The sequence below is a fragment of the Melopsittacus undulatus genome, chromosome 5 (assembly GCF_012275295.1).
Source record: "Melopsittacus undulatus isolate bMelUnd1 chromosome 5, bMelUnd1.mat.Z, whole genome shotgun sequence".
In the NCBI taxonomy this organism is placed as follows: Eukaryota; Metazoa; Chordata; class Aves; order Psittaciformes; family Psittaculidae; genus Melopsittacus; species Melopsittacus undulatus.
In genome coordinates this window covers 29929888-29949346 of record NC_047531.1, presented here as the reverse complement: position 1 = coordinate 29949346, position 19459 = coordinate 29929888, and the positions used below count along the sequence as shown (strand labels likewise).

Below are 19459 nucleotides of genomic sequence, written 5' to 3'. Positions count from 1 at the left end.
GCATTAGGCAAATCGGAGAGATCTCCCAAGGAATTTATTCTCCTGCAAGTTTAGATTTAGCACATGAATAGACTATGTTCATTAGCAGAAAGGGATTATTGTGGTACCTTCCAAACAAGGTACCCTCTCACTGAATATGGTAAATAATAGAACACTTTTTATTCACAAGTACACTACAGAATAAGTATCTCCCTCATAGCAACCACCACAAAGACAAGCAAAATAAATGCTGCAGAATTTTTTTCTGGTACTGCATTAAAAATAGGTGTATACATTTGAGTGAACTAACAACCAACTCTCTAATCCAAGAACATACCAACGAAAGGAAAAGAAAAAAAAAGTACAGCATAGAGAAGCTCAGAGACATCAGTGTTGAGTAAAGCCTAAGAAGAACTGCTAATCCAATACTAACTGAAAAAAGACTTCCCACCATTCAATTTCTGCTTTTAATTTTTCATGGAAAGAAGAGCTTGTACCTAATTTATAAATAACCAGAATTAACCATACTGTATTAAAAGATACTAGGCTCCATGTATGATTACTCCTCCTAACCGGAAAAAAAAATCCTGAAGAATACTAGTTTTTGGATAATCTCTAGAATCAAAAAGATGAAAGAGCAGATTTTGTGAGCAAGTCATTAACTTCATCAAATCTTCAAAATTTTGCAAAGATCAAGTGGATTGAAAACTGCCTGGAGTATAGCTGTCAATGATTCACTATCAAGTTGGAAAGATATATAGAGTAGGGGTCTTTTTGTGTCTGGGATTGTGATTTGGGTAACAAAACAAAAATTAAACAACAGAAAAGGATTTTAAGACTATAATCGATTATAAATGAAGCAGAACAGTATCATCATACAACTGTTGTTTTAGTAATTTATGTTCCCATTAAAATAGGAAAGCCTGAATCGTGTGAAGCAAAGGGAAGAACAACTTGAACTTTTGTTCAAACCTCTGTCCAGTTTTTCATATTTCTACCTAACCCCCATGGCTAAACATTACTATTTGTTATTAAAAATGAAGGAGAGAGAGTGCATGTTTGACTTCTTGCTATTTATATGTTTGACTACCTGCTGTTTGCATGAGAAAAACAAGACTGGTTTGACTGGAAAGTTACTGCTAGAAAGGATAAATCTGTTCTGAAATAAGTCTTATAATATCAAAAGGTGTTCCTTCTGATAAGTGTTTGTTGCTGGCAGGCATAGATGACCAGCTAGAAAACCAGAGATAACATGACACAATTGTGCTTCTGTGGAAAAATTTTAAAAGCTATTCCAAGAAGCTAAAGCCAGTGTCACTGCAAGAACCTCTACAGTGACCAAAGCCATATATTTATCTCTGAATTATGTACAAAGTTCAACAAAGGAAGCAAACATGTCAGTAGAAGAGAAGAAATGTGAGTAAGTGATGAAAAGCCAAATGAAAAGCCAAATGAAAAGCCATAAAGCACAAGTAGGAACTGTTAAAAGTTATGGTAAGAATGAGTCATAGTTCCCTTTTAAACACTGACAAAATGACCAGAAGACCTCCTTTATGAAATCTATGCAAACTGCTTACTTTGGTTTTCCACTGCATGTTTTTTTCCTGAGTTGGGAACATCTAATACTAAGGTTACCCTCTATTTCCCAGTAATGGCTTACAATATTGTCAGAGTTCAATAAACTTGCCTTAAATTTGACATGCAGCATAACCTCTTTGAAAAGATATTTTGGAGAGGAAAAAAAAAACCCAGCAAAGTGAACTGATCATTTTCTAGGGTAAGTATAGGGGGAAAAAAAAAGTTTCACCAATTAAAAATAAGGAAAACAAAGCAGAAATGTAGAATATATTTTAGGATGTTATATCATGTAGTTTTATTTTATTTGGGGAAGGGTGGAGGGGGTAAAGATTTCTTGTACTAGGCATACGCTTCTTGTTGACGTAGCAAATATTCTACTACAACTGAAAATCTACAGAAGTATTGGGAGTAGCTGGAAAAGAAAAGTACTCCCCCAAGTGCAGTTTCCATACTTTCAGTAGTCACGAGGATTTCTTTAAGGTGAGAGGTCAAGCCTCTTTGAGAGTTGAGCTGCCTTGGACTTTTGCAGCTGCCTTGGACTGAGAAGAAAGGGGTTTTGTGCTACAACAGTACTGAAAGCTGTGGACTCACCATATACTGGTATTGGATTGAAATTGCAAATCTCTCCCTCCCATATACTGAATGCACAAGAGATTAGAGAGAGATTGTGCAGCTTCATGCTATGTTCAGTATGATTCAATAGCAGGATAGAAAAGGGGCAGTTCTATTTTCCTCGTCACTATAAACTCTTGCCCTTTCCTTTCTACTGACTTGAAGTCTAAGGCAGAGAGAGAAAGCTGGGCTAGCAAACCGATCTGACAGATCCAAGCTGGAAAGAGCCCAAGGTAAAGCAACTTGAAGTAGAAACTTTAAGAAAACCATGAAGTATAAACAAAGCCTGTTTAGGATGTAAGAGAGATGCACATTTTTATTCTACAAAGGGCAGAACTTGATTGCTCTCCATTGTCACCGTGGGAAAGGCAAGAAGAAAGCTGCATTATTCACTCCAAGGGAAATTTAAACTGGGATTCAGAAAATCTTCTTTTTTTAAAACTTGAGCTTTGATCAAAAGCTGGAAAAGGACACCCAAAGAGTTGTCTCCATCAGTTAAGATTTTAAAGAACATATTAGACAAGCATCTGCAGAGAATCTACTTCAGTGTAAATTTTGGATTAGATATCTCCTACTGTCTCTTCTGGCATTACACTGCTAATGATTTCATTCGATATGTATTTGAAATCTTAAATTCTAAAATATTTGTAGTATTCTAAAAGTTCCCTGAACATAGAAAATTCTTCAAAGGGAACTGAGCTCCAAAAGGGTCCTTCTAACATCATCAGTTAGTGCCACAAGAGCCACTTACCATGGATTTTTCCTGCACCTATTGAGTCTTTCTAAACTCATGATGCAATTACCTCTTGAGCTAGAATACCACAAAACCAAGACCTCTCTGTTCTCATTCCCCTTAAGTGCACAATCACTGAAAAACAACATGGCTATCTCTTCAGCACACCATTCCCAACAAGAATACACCCCATGTATGTTTCTGCTTCACAAAATGTTCTTACCATTTAAAAACAAAAATAATGAGAGAAGAGATAGGGAAGAACTGAGAGCCAATGGTAACCACCTGCAATTACTAACACCAAAATATACATTTTAGATTAATTGATTTGGACACTATATGCAGTTATAGATAGGGAAAGCTGGGGAATATGGTACCTCATCTAAACACTGAAATGCAGGACTTGCTGTTACATCAGTGGATCCCTCATCTTGGCTATAAACTGTTGGAACTATACCACAGATGGATTGCTCCTCGATTGCCGATTCTGTGTCACTGGAACTTTCTTCACCAGCCTCACTCATCATTTGAAGTTCTAGGAAGTAAAAAAACAGCAAAATACAGTTGAATATATCTTGAGATATATATATATATAACTGTGCAAGATAAATGTGTAAAGAACACAAAATTGACATGTGAGACCCCTGTTCGACAACAAAAGTCACAACATGAGCAAACTAGGTGGGTTTAGAGTTATGGCTTCATGGAAGACTTGTAAAAGGCTGCACTACCACTCTATAGCTTGAGTGGTTTTAAAAATCCTCTAATAGTTGGCTATATTACTGTCACATAAATGCTAGACAACATGCCAAACAGTATTTCTTAAAGAGCAGCAACTGAATAATAGGTTTAGGCTGGAAAAGGCCTCTGGGGTCACCTAGCACAAGTCTTCTACTCAAAGCAGAGCTAACTTCAAAACTAAATTGGATGCTTAGGGATTTGACCAACTAAGTTTCGAAAATCTGTTAAACCAAGCAGCCCAGCCACTGCTCTCAGGCAGGTCCTTATAAAGGAAAACTCCAAGTGGATGGACTGCTCTAGTTACAACCATTATGAAATTTTCTCTGTCATTTCCATAAAATCTGTTCACACCTTCCCTCTCCATCCAACATAAGCCCACCCTTCATGGTGTTCCCTTGATATTGCAGGGGGTAATTACATGGAAAAGGAACTCCTTCACAGAGCATAGAGATATGGAGGACAAGAACAGGTGCAACTTGTGTGAGTAATATCATTACAGTTGTTCATGTCTGTAAGTGATTGCATGGCCATATTTAAAAAAAACCCCACCAAATGACAAAACCAAACCCAACAAATAAACCCTGAAATTAAAAAAAAAAAGGGAAAATGTAATATAAAATCTGAGGATATGAGATAGAAAAGTACTGGAAAAAATAATTATTCTGACAAAAAGGTCCTCTGGAAAAACGGTATTTTAAGAGTTTTGTATATTCAAAGAGTAAAATATTGACCTTTTGCATGAATGCATTATGAGACAAGACAAAAACTTTACAGGAGAAAGATATAAGTGATATGGGATGACTAAAGACAGCAAGCATCTTACAGAGGGAAGACAAGGGAGGAGGACTTCTGAAGCACACAGAAATCTTGCCATGACACAGCAAGATAGGGGAGCCATCCAGCATTTGTAGAGCAAAGCACAGCAGAGAGTGGAGATGGAGCATACATGGAGGAACTTAAGAATTCCTGCACAAATTCACTGAAGTTGACTGTATGTGAAATTAATGGAAAAATCAGTATCACAATATTTTAGTTCAAAATTCTGGGAGAAAGACTGCCAACTTCTGCAAGCATTCACCTGACACCAGTAGGTCTTTCTAGATTAATTATTATGCACAATTGGTATCACACAGAGAACATTGTATTCTGCTGTAGGACAAAATCATTATAAAATCCAAAGTTGCAGAACCCACCTCAAGCTTGTCAGTTTGTATATCACAGAATCATAGAATGATTAGGGCTGGAAAGGACCTTCAGATCATCTAGTTGCAATTCAGCCTTTTGCACAACATATGGGAGACCTTTCTCTTTTAAAAGAGAGCTATTATAAACCAAGGACAAACAAAATTGCAACTGTAATAAAATTGAAAAGAAATTTTGAGACTATTTCAATAGTATATACCAGATTTCTCCAAAGAAACAACCAATTTTGCATTCTAAAGTCAGAAAGCTGACAGTTAAGAAAAATATAATTTCTTGTTATAAGTGTTGTGAGAAAATAGATACGAAAATGTTGTGCTGTATGTATCCACCTTGTGAAAACTCAGTTGTCTATAAAGGTAGTGAAACTTTAACGGGCAAGTTTATGACTTTCTTCACTGCTGTTTGGAGTTCCTTTGGGAACATTTTGACTTTTGGAGAGATTTCAGCAGCTGTATTTGCTTATGGAAAAAAAAGCAATTTCATGATCCCTTCTGGAGGAGTCAAAATATTGTGAAACAACTGTAAACATCACAGAGGCCAAGAAATAAACTCTGAAATACTGTACATAAACATGTATACACATTTATCAATAGAGAGCAATTACTCATCTATGAAGAACTACTGAATATTTTAGCATACGCATTTTATGTTTGTGGCTGCTGCTACTTTATTTGTTCCTCTAAACATATTGGAAGAATTCAGACAGAGGGAAAGGACAGTGGCAGAAACTCTAAGCAGAACAATGCCAATCACCAAGAACTTCATGGGTGTAGGTATTTTTGTCAATACTTGTATGTGAAACATGCAGTTCAGACCAGTCAAAAAATACACTTCCTTACAGTAGGATAGTACAAAATAGTCCTCACCAAGGTTCCAATTTGCTGCACAGAGAGAAAACGAAAACAATCTTCTGAATCCGAAAAGTTTCTAATATTATGTGAAGACACAACTATAAACAGCTGAGACAGAGGAAAGCAGTTAGCCTTAGCTAGTGTGACAAGCACTAGTCTCAGCTCCTTTTTAAGATTGAAGGGGATAGGCTGTAACAAAAGATATTCTTCAGTTACCTACTACATAAATTATATTTAAAATTCAGCTTGCACAAAATCAGGTACATAAAGTTCAAAAAGCAAATGTGAAAATTTGTATTTCTGCAGTATCTGATAGTCTAATCTGAACAGAAATGAAAGTTGGTAGGTTTTCTAAGTTTTCAGAAGAAATACGGATGTTTTCAAACTGTAGAACTGAGAGTAATAGCCTTGATCCAACACAGAATTGCAATGGAAGAGAATTACAAGTCTATTTTGGAACCTGTGTCAATTCAGGCTTGGAAATGTCTTGTGAAGCAACTTCAGGACAGCAATAATAATAAAAGTCTGAACTCAGATTCCCAAGACTAATGCCAGAAACTTGCCTTCAGTATGTCTCTAGCTAACAGTAATATTCATACACAAGTCAGGGCAGAATTCACATAGGTGACAGTAAGCTGCATTGACTCTTTCCAGGTGACAGATGCAGAATGTAGTAAGATTTCATTCTGATCAAGAAGAGATGCAGCTCCAGTTATGAAGTTGCATCAACCAGACTACTTAAGATGATGCAAAAATATTAACTTTATAATAACCCAGCACTACCAAGTCCACCTCTAAATCATGTCCCTAGCCACCACATCTCCATGTCTTTTAAATGCCTCCAGGGATGTTGACTCAACCACTTCCCTGGGAAGCCTGTTCCAATGCTTGACAACCCTTTAGGTAGAAAAAGTTTTCCTAACACCCAGTCTAAACCTCAGGATATTTAACTACAACTTCATGCTATCTCCTTCTGTGCACAAATCTTAAAAAAAAAATAAAAAATGACAAAAGAAACCCCAAAATCACTCTGAAAACAAGACAACCGATTTAGCATTTCAGACTGAATTAGTTAGAAAAATTGCGTACTGTAGTTGGAACATCAGAATGGCAGTATCTACTCAGACCAAAGCTGATTTAGCTTTGCATACTTCCAGCCAACACTGAATGCCTAAGGAGGGACAGAAGAATCCACCAGCCACATTGTGCAGATGCTTCCCTGAACTAATACCCTCTCCCTTTGAAATCAGGCAAAATTATCAGTACCTGAAAAATCCTGGGGAATGGAGATTGCATCATACATCTGTGCGACATGAGTAACCAGTGCTTTCAGTTTGCTTTGAATCTGTCTCCTTAATGCCACCTAGCTCTTTCACTAGATAGGTCACTGAATAATCACAACCTTTCTATGCCACTGTTTTCCTTTCTAACTTTGTATCTTCATTTGCTAATGCTTTTTTAGGCTGAAGAAGCCAATCTACCTTCTGTCACTGGCATGAAAGCCCTTCTCTGCCTTCCATTGTCATTATCATCCACCTCCAAAACATTTACAGTTCTACTGATTCTCTTCAAGGAGAAGAACATAGGAGTACCATCGATTTATTCAATTGCATAGTGAGGCTCTTTTCATCCCCTAAATTTTAGTTCCTAAAGTTAAAGCTTACGGTCTTGTAAGCAGCAGACATTCTGTTTTAACTGGGCAGTGCCCGTTCTTCAGCGTGAAGAGATATGTCTTTAAAAGACAAAGCTTTGCCCACATTAAATTATCATTAAAATCAAAATTATATCATGTACAATAGGGCTTAAAATATGTATGTAATTCAGAATGGATTGTTTGATTAGACTGTACAGCCTCACAGACAGCTATTTATGGGAGTTGAAAGCACACCACATACCTTAACTGCTTAACAATTTCTGTTATAAGTTCCATTGTTTCCTCTTTTTTTCCAAGTCTCTGTTATGTGGGATGGAATCACCCTGAGCCACACAGAGATTTATCTGCTGGAGTTCTAATTAGATATGGCTAAGATAGGGAGAATTTGAATGTTAAGGTTTGCCACTTCCCTTTTCATGTGGTTTCTATGAGGAACTTCATTTCCTCAGAAAATTTTTTGACAAACAAAAAAAATCCCCAAATTCCAAACCATTGTGTGCTTTGGAGACTGCCTCCCTCTGCCATTCCTGAGAAGAAATGGTTACCATCACTACATACACACTGAAACACTGAGGGGAAAATAAACAAAACTCACTCTGCCTACTCACTGAAATCTGGACAAGTCTTGAAAACTAAAAAGGCTCAAGGAAACAGCTCAGAAATACATCCCTGAAAAAATACAAATGACAAAGTACAAATAAACTAAAATAATACAAATATTTTGTAATAGAATCATGTGACAATCTTTAATAAACTTGGAAAAAACAGCCTGGCTACAAAATTCTTAAAGCTTATGATAGGGAACAACATAGATACACTGGGTGTGATGAACCTTGCCCAAATGCTAGATGTTAATTTGAAAAGAGGTGGTCTTGCATCTGCAGGTTAGGAGGCTCACCATGATTCTAACACCAGCAAGAACACTCCTGCAGGGTGGCCCTATTTTCCTGAGCAATGATGTCACATTATTTCTTCATTACAATTACAGCAAATGGATGAACTTAATCCTGCTCAGGCAGTATAAGTTTGTACCCTGTGGGTACCTGAAGCACTGATCTTATTCTATGACTGATTCCAAATGCAAAGGTTAGAAAAAATTATGCCTCTTACAGCCTTTCCTGCATGTCCTTTTTATTTAATTCCTCTTCCCTTGAAATCTCTCTCTTACTTACTTTAGCCTTAAAATGTCTCTAGTAAAGCTTTGGCTTTAAAATGATTTTGTAACACTTTATAAGGTCTAGTTTTTTTCTATCTTTTACATAAAATACAGATTATTCTTTGTTATACAGCAACGCTGTAAGTAAACATCTGGCAAAATGGCTAATAAGGAATCACAGAGGCATCTTGAAATCTTCAATTATAAATTTGATATAGCTTTCTTCTCCTGCAAGTGATAAGTCAGGATATTAAAGATGAAAATAAATCTCATTTATTATTGCACTATGCTACATGCCAAACCAGCTTATCTGTGATCAGCTGGAATTCTGTCTAGAGCACGAAGACGAAACTGAATCAATATTACAGACAAAATATAGTTGTCATAAGCCAAATATTAAAAACATGAGGCTTCGTATGTATGGAGAAAGAAGAATATCTTCCTAGCAGTTACTTTCAATCTGTTTACTTCAGTATTTTTAGACATATAAGTATGCTTAGACTGTATGTAATGGAAAAAAAAAAACAAACAACCAAACAACACAAACCTGTATAATAAATACTAGCTAAGGCTTAAGCATCTTTGAGTGATTTCTTGATCAAAGTTCCTAATTATGCAAAACTCGACAATATTAAAAATGGTACATAGCATAGTACAGAGCCCAATCTGATAAACCTCTGCCTACACCAGGAGCTTCAAATACCAAGATGTTGGAGGAAAAGGGGGCAGTGGGAAAACAGCACTAACATTTAAGGCAAGGTAGGAGAGGATGATAAGAAACAGCATCACTGATGTGAGGAAGAAAAGGCTGGCAGTGGTCAGCCCCACTTAACCAAAAACGGGATTCCTTTCAACAGTTGGTTAAGGAAGTGGCTGTCATCTAGCGGAATTATAGCACATTGCACCACCCTTACAGACCTGGAGCTGTTTTCCTAACAAATTATTGAACATTTAAATTTGATATTCATTCTCAAGAGTGAGAATTTTGTATTTTTTTCTCCCAAATCGACTATTTCTAAAGACGCCGGGGAAAAAAAATGAACTTCTATCCCTTCATCTCCTGAGGTATTTCTGTCTTTCTAGAATTCGTCTTTCTATACTAAACAATCATGTGGCAATCAAACACAAACAAAACTTTGTGTTTGACCTAATGCTTGTTGAGATTGCATATGTAAACCAATGAAAAAGTTTGACTTGAAGAGCTCTAGTGAATCTTAATTATACTTTCCACAGTGAAAATTACAGGCAGACCAAAAAGCCAGAGCCATCTTCTTGCCTCTTGGACACTCAGACCTCATTGCAGATTCATGAATAATCAATGCCAGACAGTGCTAAAAATGGAAACAAGGCTAATGCGATGAAAAGCGGTTGATGAGCAATTGCCATATTGCATGGCTTCCATGGTTATTTTTGGAAAAGAAGAAAAACAACACATGGAGTGCAACAGGGAGCAAATCAATAAAGTAACAGCCCCAGACTTCATTATTTCTTGTGTTGCAATTTAGCTGAGACAATGCACCCTTCTGTGCATGTTACACTCATTTTTGGTAGTAAACTACATCCATGACAAGAATGCAGCCCCTGACTTCACATCATTATGCACACATTCCCCTCTCATCTTTTATTAATTATTATATGACAATATTGGGGGCTATAAAGTCCATAAAAGTTTTTTTTTAAACTGAATTCAGTAGTTTCGTATTCATTTGTCAACCCTGTAAGAAAATTGTCTCATTATATATTTATACAGAACTCAGGAAAATATGTGTTTGGCTGACTTTAGAGCTGCTAGGCTGCTGAAAAGCAGTCACAGTAAATAACATGTTAACCAAGCCATCCTGACAGAGAGCAAGTTTGAAGCTCTGCAGTACCACTTCAGAAAAAAAAATGGTTTTCCAGCACATCTGCCAAACCGCTGCTTCAACCTCTGACCGAGGGCATTTCAACACATGGTGTCCGACTCTAGCCTTCAGCATAACAAAGACCAGGCCGTCACTCAAAGTCATGCCATTTCCCCCTTCCCATTCCTCTCTTTCCCCTGCCTTCTTTCTGCAGCTGTTAAATCCTGAGGCTGCTCCTTCTCAGGTAGCTGAGCGGCTGAAATCCAACCAGCACGGTTTCTCCATTGGAAACTAACACCAGGACCAGACCGATGGGGTCACGGCCCGCACGCCCTGAGGTACCTCGTCTTCTCACACAGACAGAGCACCACCTCGGGCCCGCGGGGGTGAAAGACTTCCAGCACCCCGGGAAAGGTGGGCCCCTGCCTTCTCGAGTCTCCTCAAATCAGCCTGAGGCGGGGCCGCTGGCCTCACTTCCCAGTTCTACATTGGTACTGCTGTTTTGCCTTCCCCGGGCCCGGCCGCGGCAAGCCCCTCCAGGCCGCGCAGCCCCAGTACTGACACCTCCGCAGGTCCCTACCTGTGCGGCTGCTGCCGGCCCCACCGCAACCCGCAGCGTCCTCCGTTTCCATGGCGACAGCGCTCGCCTACGTCAGCCTATCTCTACCGCCTTTGGCCCTCTCCCTCGCGTTTGATTGGCTCTAGCATCCCGTCCCACTGCCCAATAGAAGCTGACTGAGGGAACGCTCCGCCTTCGCTGATAGGCGGATGAGGTCGCTCCGCGCGCCGGCGAACTACGACTCCGAGGATCCTCTGCGCGACAGGGTGGGGTTGTCACGTGATCAGATGCGGTGGGGTAACGCCTCTCCCCTGTGAGGAGTTGCTTCCTGAGCGCATCAGGGGGCTCTGCCTCGGTGCCCCGGCCCCGTCGGGCGAGATGAGGGCGCTGCCCCCTCACTGGGCACCCCTGGCGCTGCGGGCGGCGGGCAGGCGCTGTGGGCCTCCTGTCCCCCGCTGCGGTTGCAGCAGCTCCGCCAAGGCCGGCGGCCGCAAACCCCTGCAGGAGTGGGCGCTGTCGGTGAGTCCGCGGGGTCGGCTGCGAGTGCGGCTGCCCTGCCAGGTGAGCGTCCGCCCGCTGGACCCGCAGTGCTACCCGGACGCGGACCGCGTGCTGGTGGCTGTCAGCGGTGCCGGGGGCAGCCCCCCGCCCCGCGGCCGGGAGCAGGACAGCGTCCGGGTGGAGTACGACGAGGCGCTGGAGCAGGTGGCGATCGTGGCGGACGGCCTGGACAGCAAGGCCGCCGTGGACGTGAGGACACCCGTGAAGTTCGGTGGGTGAAGCAGGGCTGGAGAAGCGGCTGCGCGCCTGGCTGCAGGGCCTCTCCTGCGGGCGTGGTGGCCCACAGAGCCTGGGGGCAGAAGGGATCCCTCCGTCCCTCCCTCCGGTGGAGGCTGGAAGCGCTCTTGGCAGCGATATTCCGAAATGGCATCGTGCCCCCCTCCAAGTAAGGAGGTTCAAAGCATCCCTTTTTTCCTGTGTTTCCTGGCTTCTTAGGTGTTTAGATATATAATCTGTTGTTGACGTTTTTGTCAGCAGTTGTTAAAGCTGAAACTTATGCCATGAAGTGCTAGTTACAAAACACACTTTTATTTTTGCTCTGACATCTGCCATTCAGGGGCTCTGCTCAGCAGGGTTGTTGGATCTACCAGCTCTGGTAGTGGTTGTTAGGCTGAGTGCTCAGGGATCAAAAAAGCTTGGAAGGCAGCAATACAGGTGAATTGACAGGAAGGGGTACCTTGTCTAGTAAAAGTCTTGCATTATGTTTTTGTGCACAGGGTAAAAATCTGTGTAGGGTTTCTGGTGTGGGACCAATGAAAAATTTGGGAGAGCAGCTGTAGTGCCTGAAACCAATAAACATCTGTGCCGGACTGACAGTGGCACTTAACTTTAGGGAAGCAAAAGGGCAAGCTTGCTAGGACAATGCCCTTCTGAGCAGAGCTTTAGGAAACACTTGACCCACAGGTACTTGTGTTTAGTCATTGATGTGGAAACAAACAGATGATGCTAGAAATAAGACAGCCTTTGGTTTGCTTTGTGTGGTTGTCCATGACTGCTGCTTTTGTTTCATTTGCTCTGCTGCAGTTGATATGAGAAATAGTGACCAATCTCATTCTATTCATGTTTCATCAATGTTATCCATTACTTTTCTGGAGTATGGTGTTCTCTTGGTTACCACTTTTTCAAAGCCTTACATTTAAGACATTCTGCATCTTTTATGTTCACTTGCTTTCCCCTCCCCTATATCTTGAATTATACTGTGTAACCTTTTGGTTTGGTTTTGTTCACACACACACACCCCCACCCACCCACCCACCTACCTACCTTTTTTTCATTTAGAAGGACCAGCATTCTCTTTCAATTTATAGTCTTATGCATTCACTATAGTTTACTTCTTGTTTGTTGTTTTGACAGGGTTTTTTTAACCCTCTTGATAACTGAAGGGGTGTATATATACATACACACAGGCATATATATATTTATATATATATATTTACATAGATATATTTATATATATGTTTACCAGGGCTTAAGATCTCTTTTGTTCCCTAGCAACTAATATAGTGAGAAACATTCTGTAAATAAAATCAGGGGAGGGGAGGGAGGTGCTCTCCCCCTCCCTGTTCTCAGTGTGCTTTACTTTGTCTGTGTTAGAATGGCTGTACTAATCTGTACCATTGTTAAAGATATTTTTTCACCCTGGGTATCCCCAGCAGGGTCTTTGGCTTTAGGTCCAGTACTGTAATTTGTCTGAGTGGTACAGGAATAGAAACAGCCCCAGCTGATACCTGCGGGCAGGGAGGGACCCAGAGCAAAGAAATGCCTGGGCCTTTGCACCCAGTGTACAGTCTATGCACCCCTCATTTATATGCTCCTCATGTGCCCTACACGCACTTCTTAGTCCAGTGGTGATCTTTGATCTGGGGTCTTCTTGTTCCTTACTGGAGTCTTTCTCGAGACTGGTCTCTAGCTGTTTCTTATCTGAATGGTGTTGCATCTTCTGCTGATAGTGGCTTTCTCATCTTCTACTTTGTACTGGCATCAGGGCCTCTCTTCACCAAACCAAGCAACAGTTCAAGAGAAGTTCAGTTGTGTGAGGCTTGTGGCCTAAGGCTCCTGCAACTTTACTCATGCTAAGCAAAGCTACTCAGACATACAGTTAAAAGAATTCAGCTAACTCAACTTACAGCACCATGCCTCCAGCTAGCCCAATGTCCTGTCTCCAGCTGTCATAAACAGATGCTCAGGGAAGAGTAAGAACAGGACAAATATAAGTGATATTTCATCTGAGTTTTTTCTTGGCTGTCAACTGTTTTCAGCTTACCTTAGTTTCAGTATCTTAGTTTACTTAAATATAAGAAACGTATTGTTTCATTAACATCTCAGTCACAACATCTCTCTTGGAAGTCTTCCATGAAGAGGCTAAGAAAATAATATCTGCAAATAAAACAACTTTCCAGAAAACCTGCTTATCCAGTCCACCTCTTCTAGCCCTCTTAGGGAATTGTTACCTTCGAACACAGTCTGCGTCCTTCTTTAAATTTAACCTCTTAGCTTACTGTGGTAATAAGGCTTCACTTTAGCAGCGAAAATGAACGTGTTTTAGCTCTGCCTCTTAGATATTCCTGGCTTGTCAGGTGGCAAAACTTCCCTTTGTTGCTAATTGGAGCTTTCAGTCTCTCATCTTCATGGTCTGCAAACTGCTGCTGTCAAGGTTCCAGGATCTGTCCTGAGCAGCTGCGTGACAGTATTGGTCTTCAGCCTCCAGTGTGTCATGGGTCTGCCTTGGGGAATCTCGTTGGGGCAGAGCTTGTTATACATACTCTGATTCTTCTCATACTTCTGGTCACATTGGCAGATGTGGCAGGTGAAAGAAGGACTCACAGTGCTTAAATGAAGGTTTCTTTGCCAGGTAATCTCCTTCTCTTTAGAGAGTAACAGGCTTACAGTCCTTCAGTTGCATGTCTTTCAGCAACCACTTTTCTTCTTTCTGCCTTTTATACTTAGAAGAGCAAAACCGCTTGTACCTCTCCTGCCTTCACTCTGTGCCAATTGTTACGGTGGTCATTACTATAAATGATTACTAATATAGCCAGAATCCCCAGACTACACATTCTTAAACTTCTGCCTTGTTCTTTAAACTTAGGGGTGATCCTGAGTGGCAGAAAAAATGCTTTTGCTTCTCTTGTGTGAAGCACTATGAGGCCATAAATTATTCACTTGGTAAGAGTTATCTACAGGACCTAGTGAGTTGTTTTTGTGAGTGCCTATGAACAGTAATAAGGTGAGCTGATTCAGACTAGAGGCAAACATGCTTCTTCATGCCAGGGATAAGTCAGGCCTTCTAGAAGCCTAGGGAAGAATGACGCATGCAAACCCTTCTACACCTGGTTTTGTGCTAGACTGCTTGCTATTTGAAGCAGCGTAGGTCTAAAACCAGACCTATGTACTTGTGCTGTTCAATCTTACTACGCTGTGTGGCCTCAAACAACTTGCCAACCTTTCCACCCCAAGGCCCATGTCAGGATACCCAAATGTCTCTGTAGAGTTGCTAATAAGATTGGTGACTGGGGTAGCTATGAGGTGGAGTTTGGGAGCAGGTTAATAAGGAAAACTACACTGAAGGACCACACCCTGGTGATTCCTTGCCAGAGGTTACACTGTGCTGCCTGTTAATGTTTTCTCTTCAAGGTAGATGGCTATACACAGGCTTATAAAATTTTCAGTGTTGATTGTTGATCATGACTAGTCATGCAATTGAAACTGTGTGGCCAAGCCTCACAAGAAGGTTCTTTGGTAACAAAGGAGCTGCTTTTTTCCCTACTATTTATAGTTACTATATAAAATGATCAAGTACTATGTTAAATAGACCTGATTATTCTTATTCTGTTGCTAATAAAACTCTTTTAATTCTAGATTTGGATATCAAAACATCAGGGACTGGCTGCGTGAAGATTCAGAAACTAGAATGTGATAACTGCAAAATAGAAACGGAGAAGGGGACTAGTGTCCTGCAGTCAATAAAGGTACAAAGAACCCTCCCGCACTCCACCAGTGCTTTAAAAGGGATCGTGGGTGGAATATAGTACAGAAACTCAAATACCAATTCTGGAGATAAGTACTCTGATATTTCTCAGTGTTACTATGTGTATAGCACCTCGCCTTTATTTATTGCATACAATTACAACACAAAGTTACTAACACAAAATGATGTGCAGTCAGAAGTCCAGGTACCATTGGTGATAGCCAAAGCCAGCAGAAACAGTGCCAGCAGTAAGCCTAATCTTTGTCCCCCTGCCCCTCAACAAAAAAAGAACACAGACTGGGATTTATTGTCTAGTTACATACTTTGCAGTATGTGATTCATTTTTTTGTGCGTGTTTGGTTTGTTTTTTTTTTTTCAATAATTCTGATATACAAGTGCAATTAACAAGCTCTAGGTTAATTTTCAATCAGAAGTTACACATTCTGTCCAAAATACCTGACTGGAATATATCTGATAAATACTGTACATATCATGGTCATAACCTTGTTTTTTCAATCTTTAAGACTTAAGCTTTGCTGCTGTAGGCTTTTGTAGGAATAATCAAAGTAGTATCTGACTTAGGTGATGTTTGGAATCAAATTTACTTTAATAATTAGGATTTTATTTGCAGGAGTGGGTATAAACTGAAAAAAGGGAAAAAAAGCTTTTCAAATAGTATAATTACTAAGTTTAATTTATTTTTGAGCTATGAAAAATCTTTGAATATTTTCTTTACCATGGTGTAAGAGATGATTTTATAGCATGCATATGGGAAACTGAATTTAAAGGGAGATTTAATATATGAGAAAGCTACATTTACTCTATCTTCAGTGAACTACAGATAACTTGGATCTTTCAGATTCTGTATAACTGACCATTTTACTCTTAAAAAGGTAACTGAAATCTAACAAAAAGTTAATAGTACTATATTTGTTACTGCTGTCTAAAGCTGGTTAAAAATGGCTTTGTTATATAATAATAGCAAATAGCAGTACATGAGAAACTACATAATATGGGAAAACGAGGTAGTTTTGGTCAGTAATAGTAACAGCATGCCATCACAATTGTCAAGATTTCTTTTTTTTTGTGATGTCATGGAAAAAGAGGATTTTGAGGAAAGATAACTGATTTTGTGGGCATCTTTTCTCATAAACAGTATGAGGTGTGAAAAGTGTTACGTTTTAAAAATGAAGTTCTATTTTCCTTGAGACTTCAAGTAGCAATGAAACAATAAACTTTAAAGAAGCCTGCAAAGTCACCAGTTTGGGGCTTTTGAGATCAACTCCTCTGTAGTACTCCACTAGAGGAGCTTGGTGTTGCTTTTTTACCGCTGTCAATTTCGAGCCTTCCTCAGTTCAGAAAAATGTCAGGAAAACTACAAGTGTAAAAGATGATCCTTCCCCTCTGCATGCACCTCAATGTGTCCACTTTGGTGGTGACCACAGAAGGCTTATTTGTTCCCTACAGCCTCAGACGACAGGAATGGCCTGGTCCCAGAGAGCAAAACAAAGCTTTGGTGGATTATAAGGCTTTGGCTTTTTTTAGCCCCAATAGTTACCCTGACTATTCTTTTAGGTTGGGAGTGTTGCAGTATCTCTCAGCCATACAACCAGCCTTTAGTCCAATGTTATTAAGTACTATAGTTCTAGTAAAGCAACTGTAACTCATTTCTTCTAATAGAGGTTCAAGAATTATACTCTGTATTATCAGAGAAGCAGAATTATTAACCCTTGGTTTGGTGGGGTTTTTTTTCCAAAGCTGCTGAAAATCTTACTGACTAGATTCCATAATGCAGCGCAAAAGCTCGTTTTGCCTTGGGGAATGTGCTTACTGAGCAAACTGAAGTGATACTGCCCTCCCCTGGATGCGTTAAAGAGCTGCTTAATGTTGCTTTGCTGTCCTGCTGTCCACAAACTTCGCTGAGTAGCAAAACAGGAGACTGTTGTGGAGAGCAAAACGTCATTGATCAGTGACTTGAATAGTCCCCACATGACCAGATTTTTTTATTTAAAGAGCACCAGCAAACAGCTTCACAACTGCTGATTCTTTTACCTTGCTACAGACAAAGTTGTTTGTGTAACTTGTAATTAAAAACTTGATTTTGGGGTATGGCGTCCTTACGAAAGACCTAAAAAATTGTCATCCACTTTCCTTAATCATGCATACTATCAGTAGAACAGAAAAGATAAGTATTCTGTATGAGTTTTTTGATGGATTTTGACTGATACTTTTGGTGTGATAGGCATTATCTAGCCAGTAAGATTTGTTGAGGGTTGTTCTATTGAGATGTTCTTGGTGGTGCTTGTTTTGTAATTGGCTAAAGTCCTATTTACCCTATCCTTTCCAAGTCTGCAGGTCAATTGATTCCAAAATTGAGCTAGAACTTCTAAGTCTTCTTTAGAGTATTAGTTATTCCCAAATCCTTTTTTGAGAAAGCAGTGCTGCTTCTTCTTAGTTTTTAATCCTGCTTTTTATTAGTCCATCAGCTTAGCAATGACATTGGGACCAAGGAGATCCTTGCATTTTGCTTCTGTGTTCAGTGATTACTTCCAGCTTCCTGACTGTACCAGTGATGACAGGAATTCCAGGTGTCTTCCACACAATCAGTGAAAGACCTGCAATGCTTCCTCACCAGACACCATGTCTGAGCATGATTTGTTAAAGTCCTATACCACCATCCTTCCTTTCCTTGAACTGAAAAATTCTGTTTTTCTTTTAACATCATTGACTTCCTTTGCAGCCTTTTAAAAACTCTTCCTTACTCAGACCTTTTCATGTTGCTAGGAGAAGCCCTCTGACAATTTAGTGTTCCTTGCTTTCAGTGAGTGGAATATTCACTTTTGATGAAAAAGCTACTTGACCATTATAACTTGCTTCCTCTCAGGAAATCCTGCTGTCAGGTGTCTTGATGCCTACCTCTGAAAGCTTGTGAGGTTTATGGTTTTGTTTTGGGGTTTATTTTTGTGTGGCTTTGTTTGTTTTTGTTTGTTTGTTTTTTTTTAATGAGATATGGATAGTCTAATAATTCAGGGGGGAGGGAAGTTAAGACATCTGTATCTTTTCAAAGCTTCTTTGTCTCAAAAACTACATGGAAAAAAAAATCCTTTTTAAAAAAAAAGGAAAGAAAAATTGAAGAAATAAGTTTGTATGTCATGGTTTTATTTTGCTTAACATTCAGTGGCTATACTGGTAAGTCACTGCTCTACATTAATTCTTCTTATCTTATGAATTCCTATATTTTCATGGTGTTATGTGCTTGGAGGATTTGTTCAACTGTTATGATAATGTGCCAGATGAAACTGCCTCTAAAGAACTGTGCTGAGGCATCTAGTTTAACTTCATCCTTTTTTACTCTATATGGAGAGAATCATCTATTATTTGTACAGAAACTTAACTGCACAGCGGAGTTAGTTGCAACCTTTAAAAGGTCTGAAGCAGTGCTGAAGTCTAGTTAGGGCATTGCATTTTACTCTGAAGACCTGTCTGGATTGTGAAAACGTTGAGATTGTAATGCAGATGTATGCAAAATACCTAGTTCGAATTAGTATCTGGAATGAAACACCAGGATCTGGTTCTGCTTGCAGGCCTAGAGTTTGCACTGGTATGCACATACAGAGGTTTATGGCTTTACATATTACTCCAAGCATAAGTAGTTTTATGGTATGTTTATATACCATTATCCTGTATCTGTGAAACTGTAAGTTTCAGGTCAATGGAAGGCTTCAGTTTTTAAGTTCAGTTCTCACTGCCAGCTTGTTCCTCCTGTGCTTCAGCACTGGGTATGTACATACCTTGGTTTCTGGATGGAGCATAAATGAAACACAGAGTTTTCCCTTTCCTTGCCTGCTGCTTTATATACTGAATGGATGTTTTTCTAGTTATAAAAACCCAAACCAACCCCCCAGAAAAACCACTTGCATTGAGAGTTAAAGGTTCCTCAGCATCCTTCTTTCCCTTGTGTTTCTGGTTATAAAGAAAGGTGGTTGGTTTTCAGTTTGACTACATTGGAAATAATCAAACACATTTG

At 39.8% G+C, this 19459-nt stretch overlaps 2 protein-coding genes across 2 annotated transcripts in view; one reads left to right on the top strand and one right to left on the bottom strand.

Moving 5' to 3' along the window:
• CCDC146 (coiled-coil domain containing 146) overlaps positions 1–10981 on the bottom strand; it is a 70852-nt gene extending 59871 nt beyond the window's left edge. The window contains exons 1-2 of the mRNA XM_034063357.1: positions 10929–10981; positions 3280–3437 (exon numbers count right to left, since the gene is read on the bottom strand). Coding sequence (XP_033919248.1) covers positions 3280–3437; positions 10929–10980 — 210 coding nt within the window. The 5' untranslated portion in view covers position 10981. The remainder of the gene's footprint in view (positions 1–3279; positions 3438–10928) is intronic.
• A 202-nt stretch (positions 10982–11183) lies between these two features.
• Positions 11184–19459, top strand: part of FAM185A (family with sequence similarity 185 member A) — a 38868-nt gene continuing 30592 nt past the window's right edge. The window contains exons 1-2 of the mRNA XM_034062735.1: positions 11184–11679; positions 15324–15433. Of these exons, the coding sequence (XP_033918626.1) occupies positions 11286–11679; positions 15324–15433 (504 nt within the window). The 5' untranslated portion in view covers positions 11184–11285. The remainder of the gene's footprint in view (positions 11680–15323; positions 15434–19459) is intronic.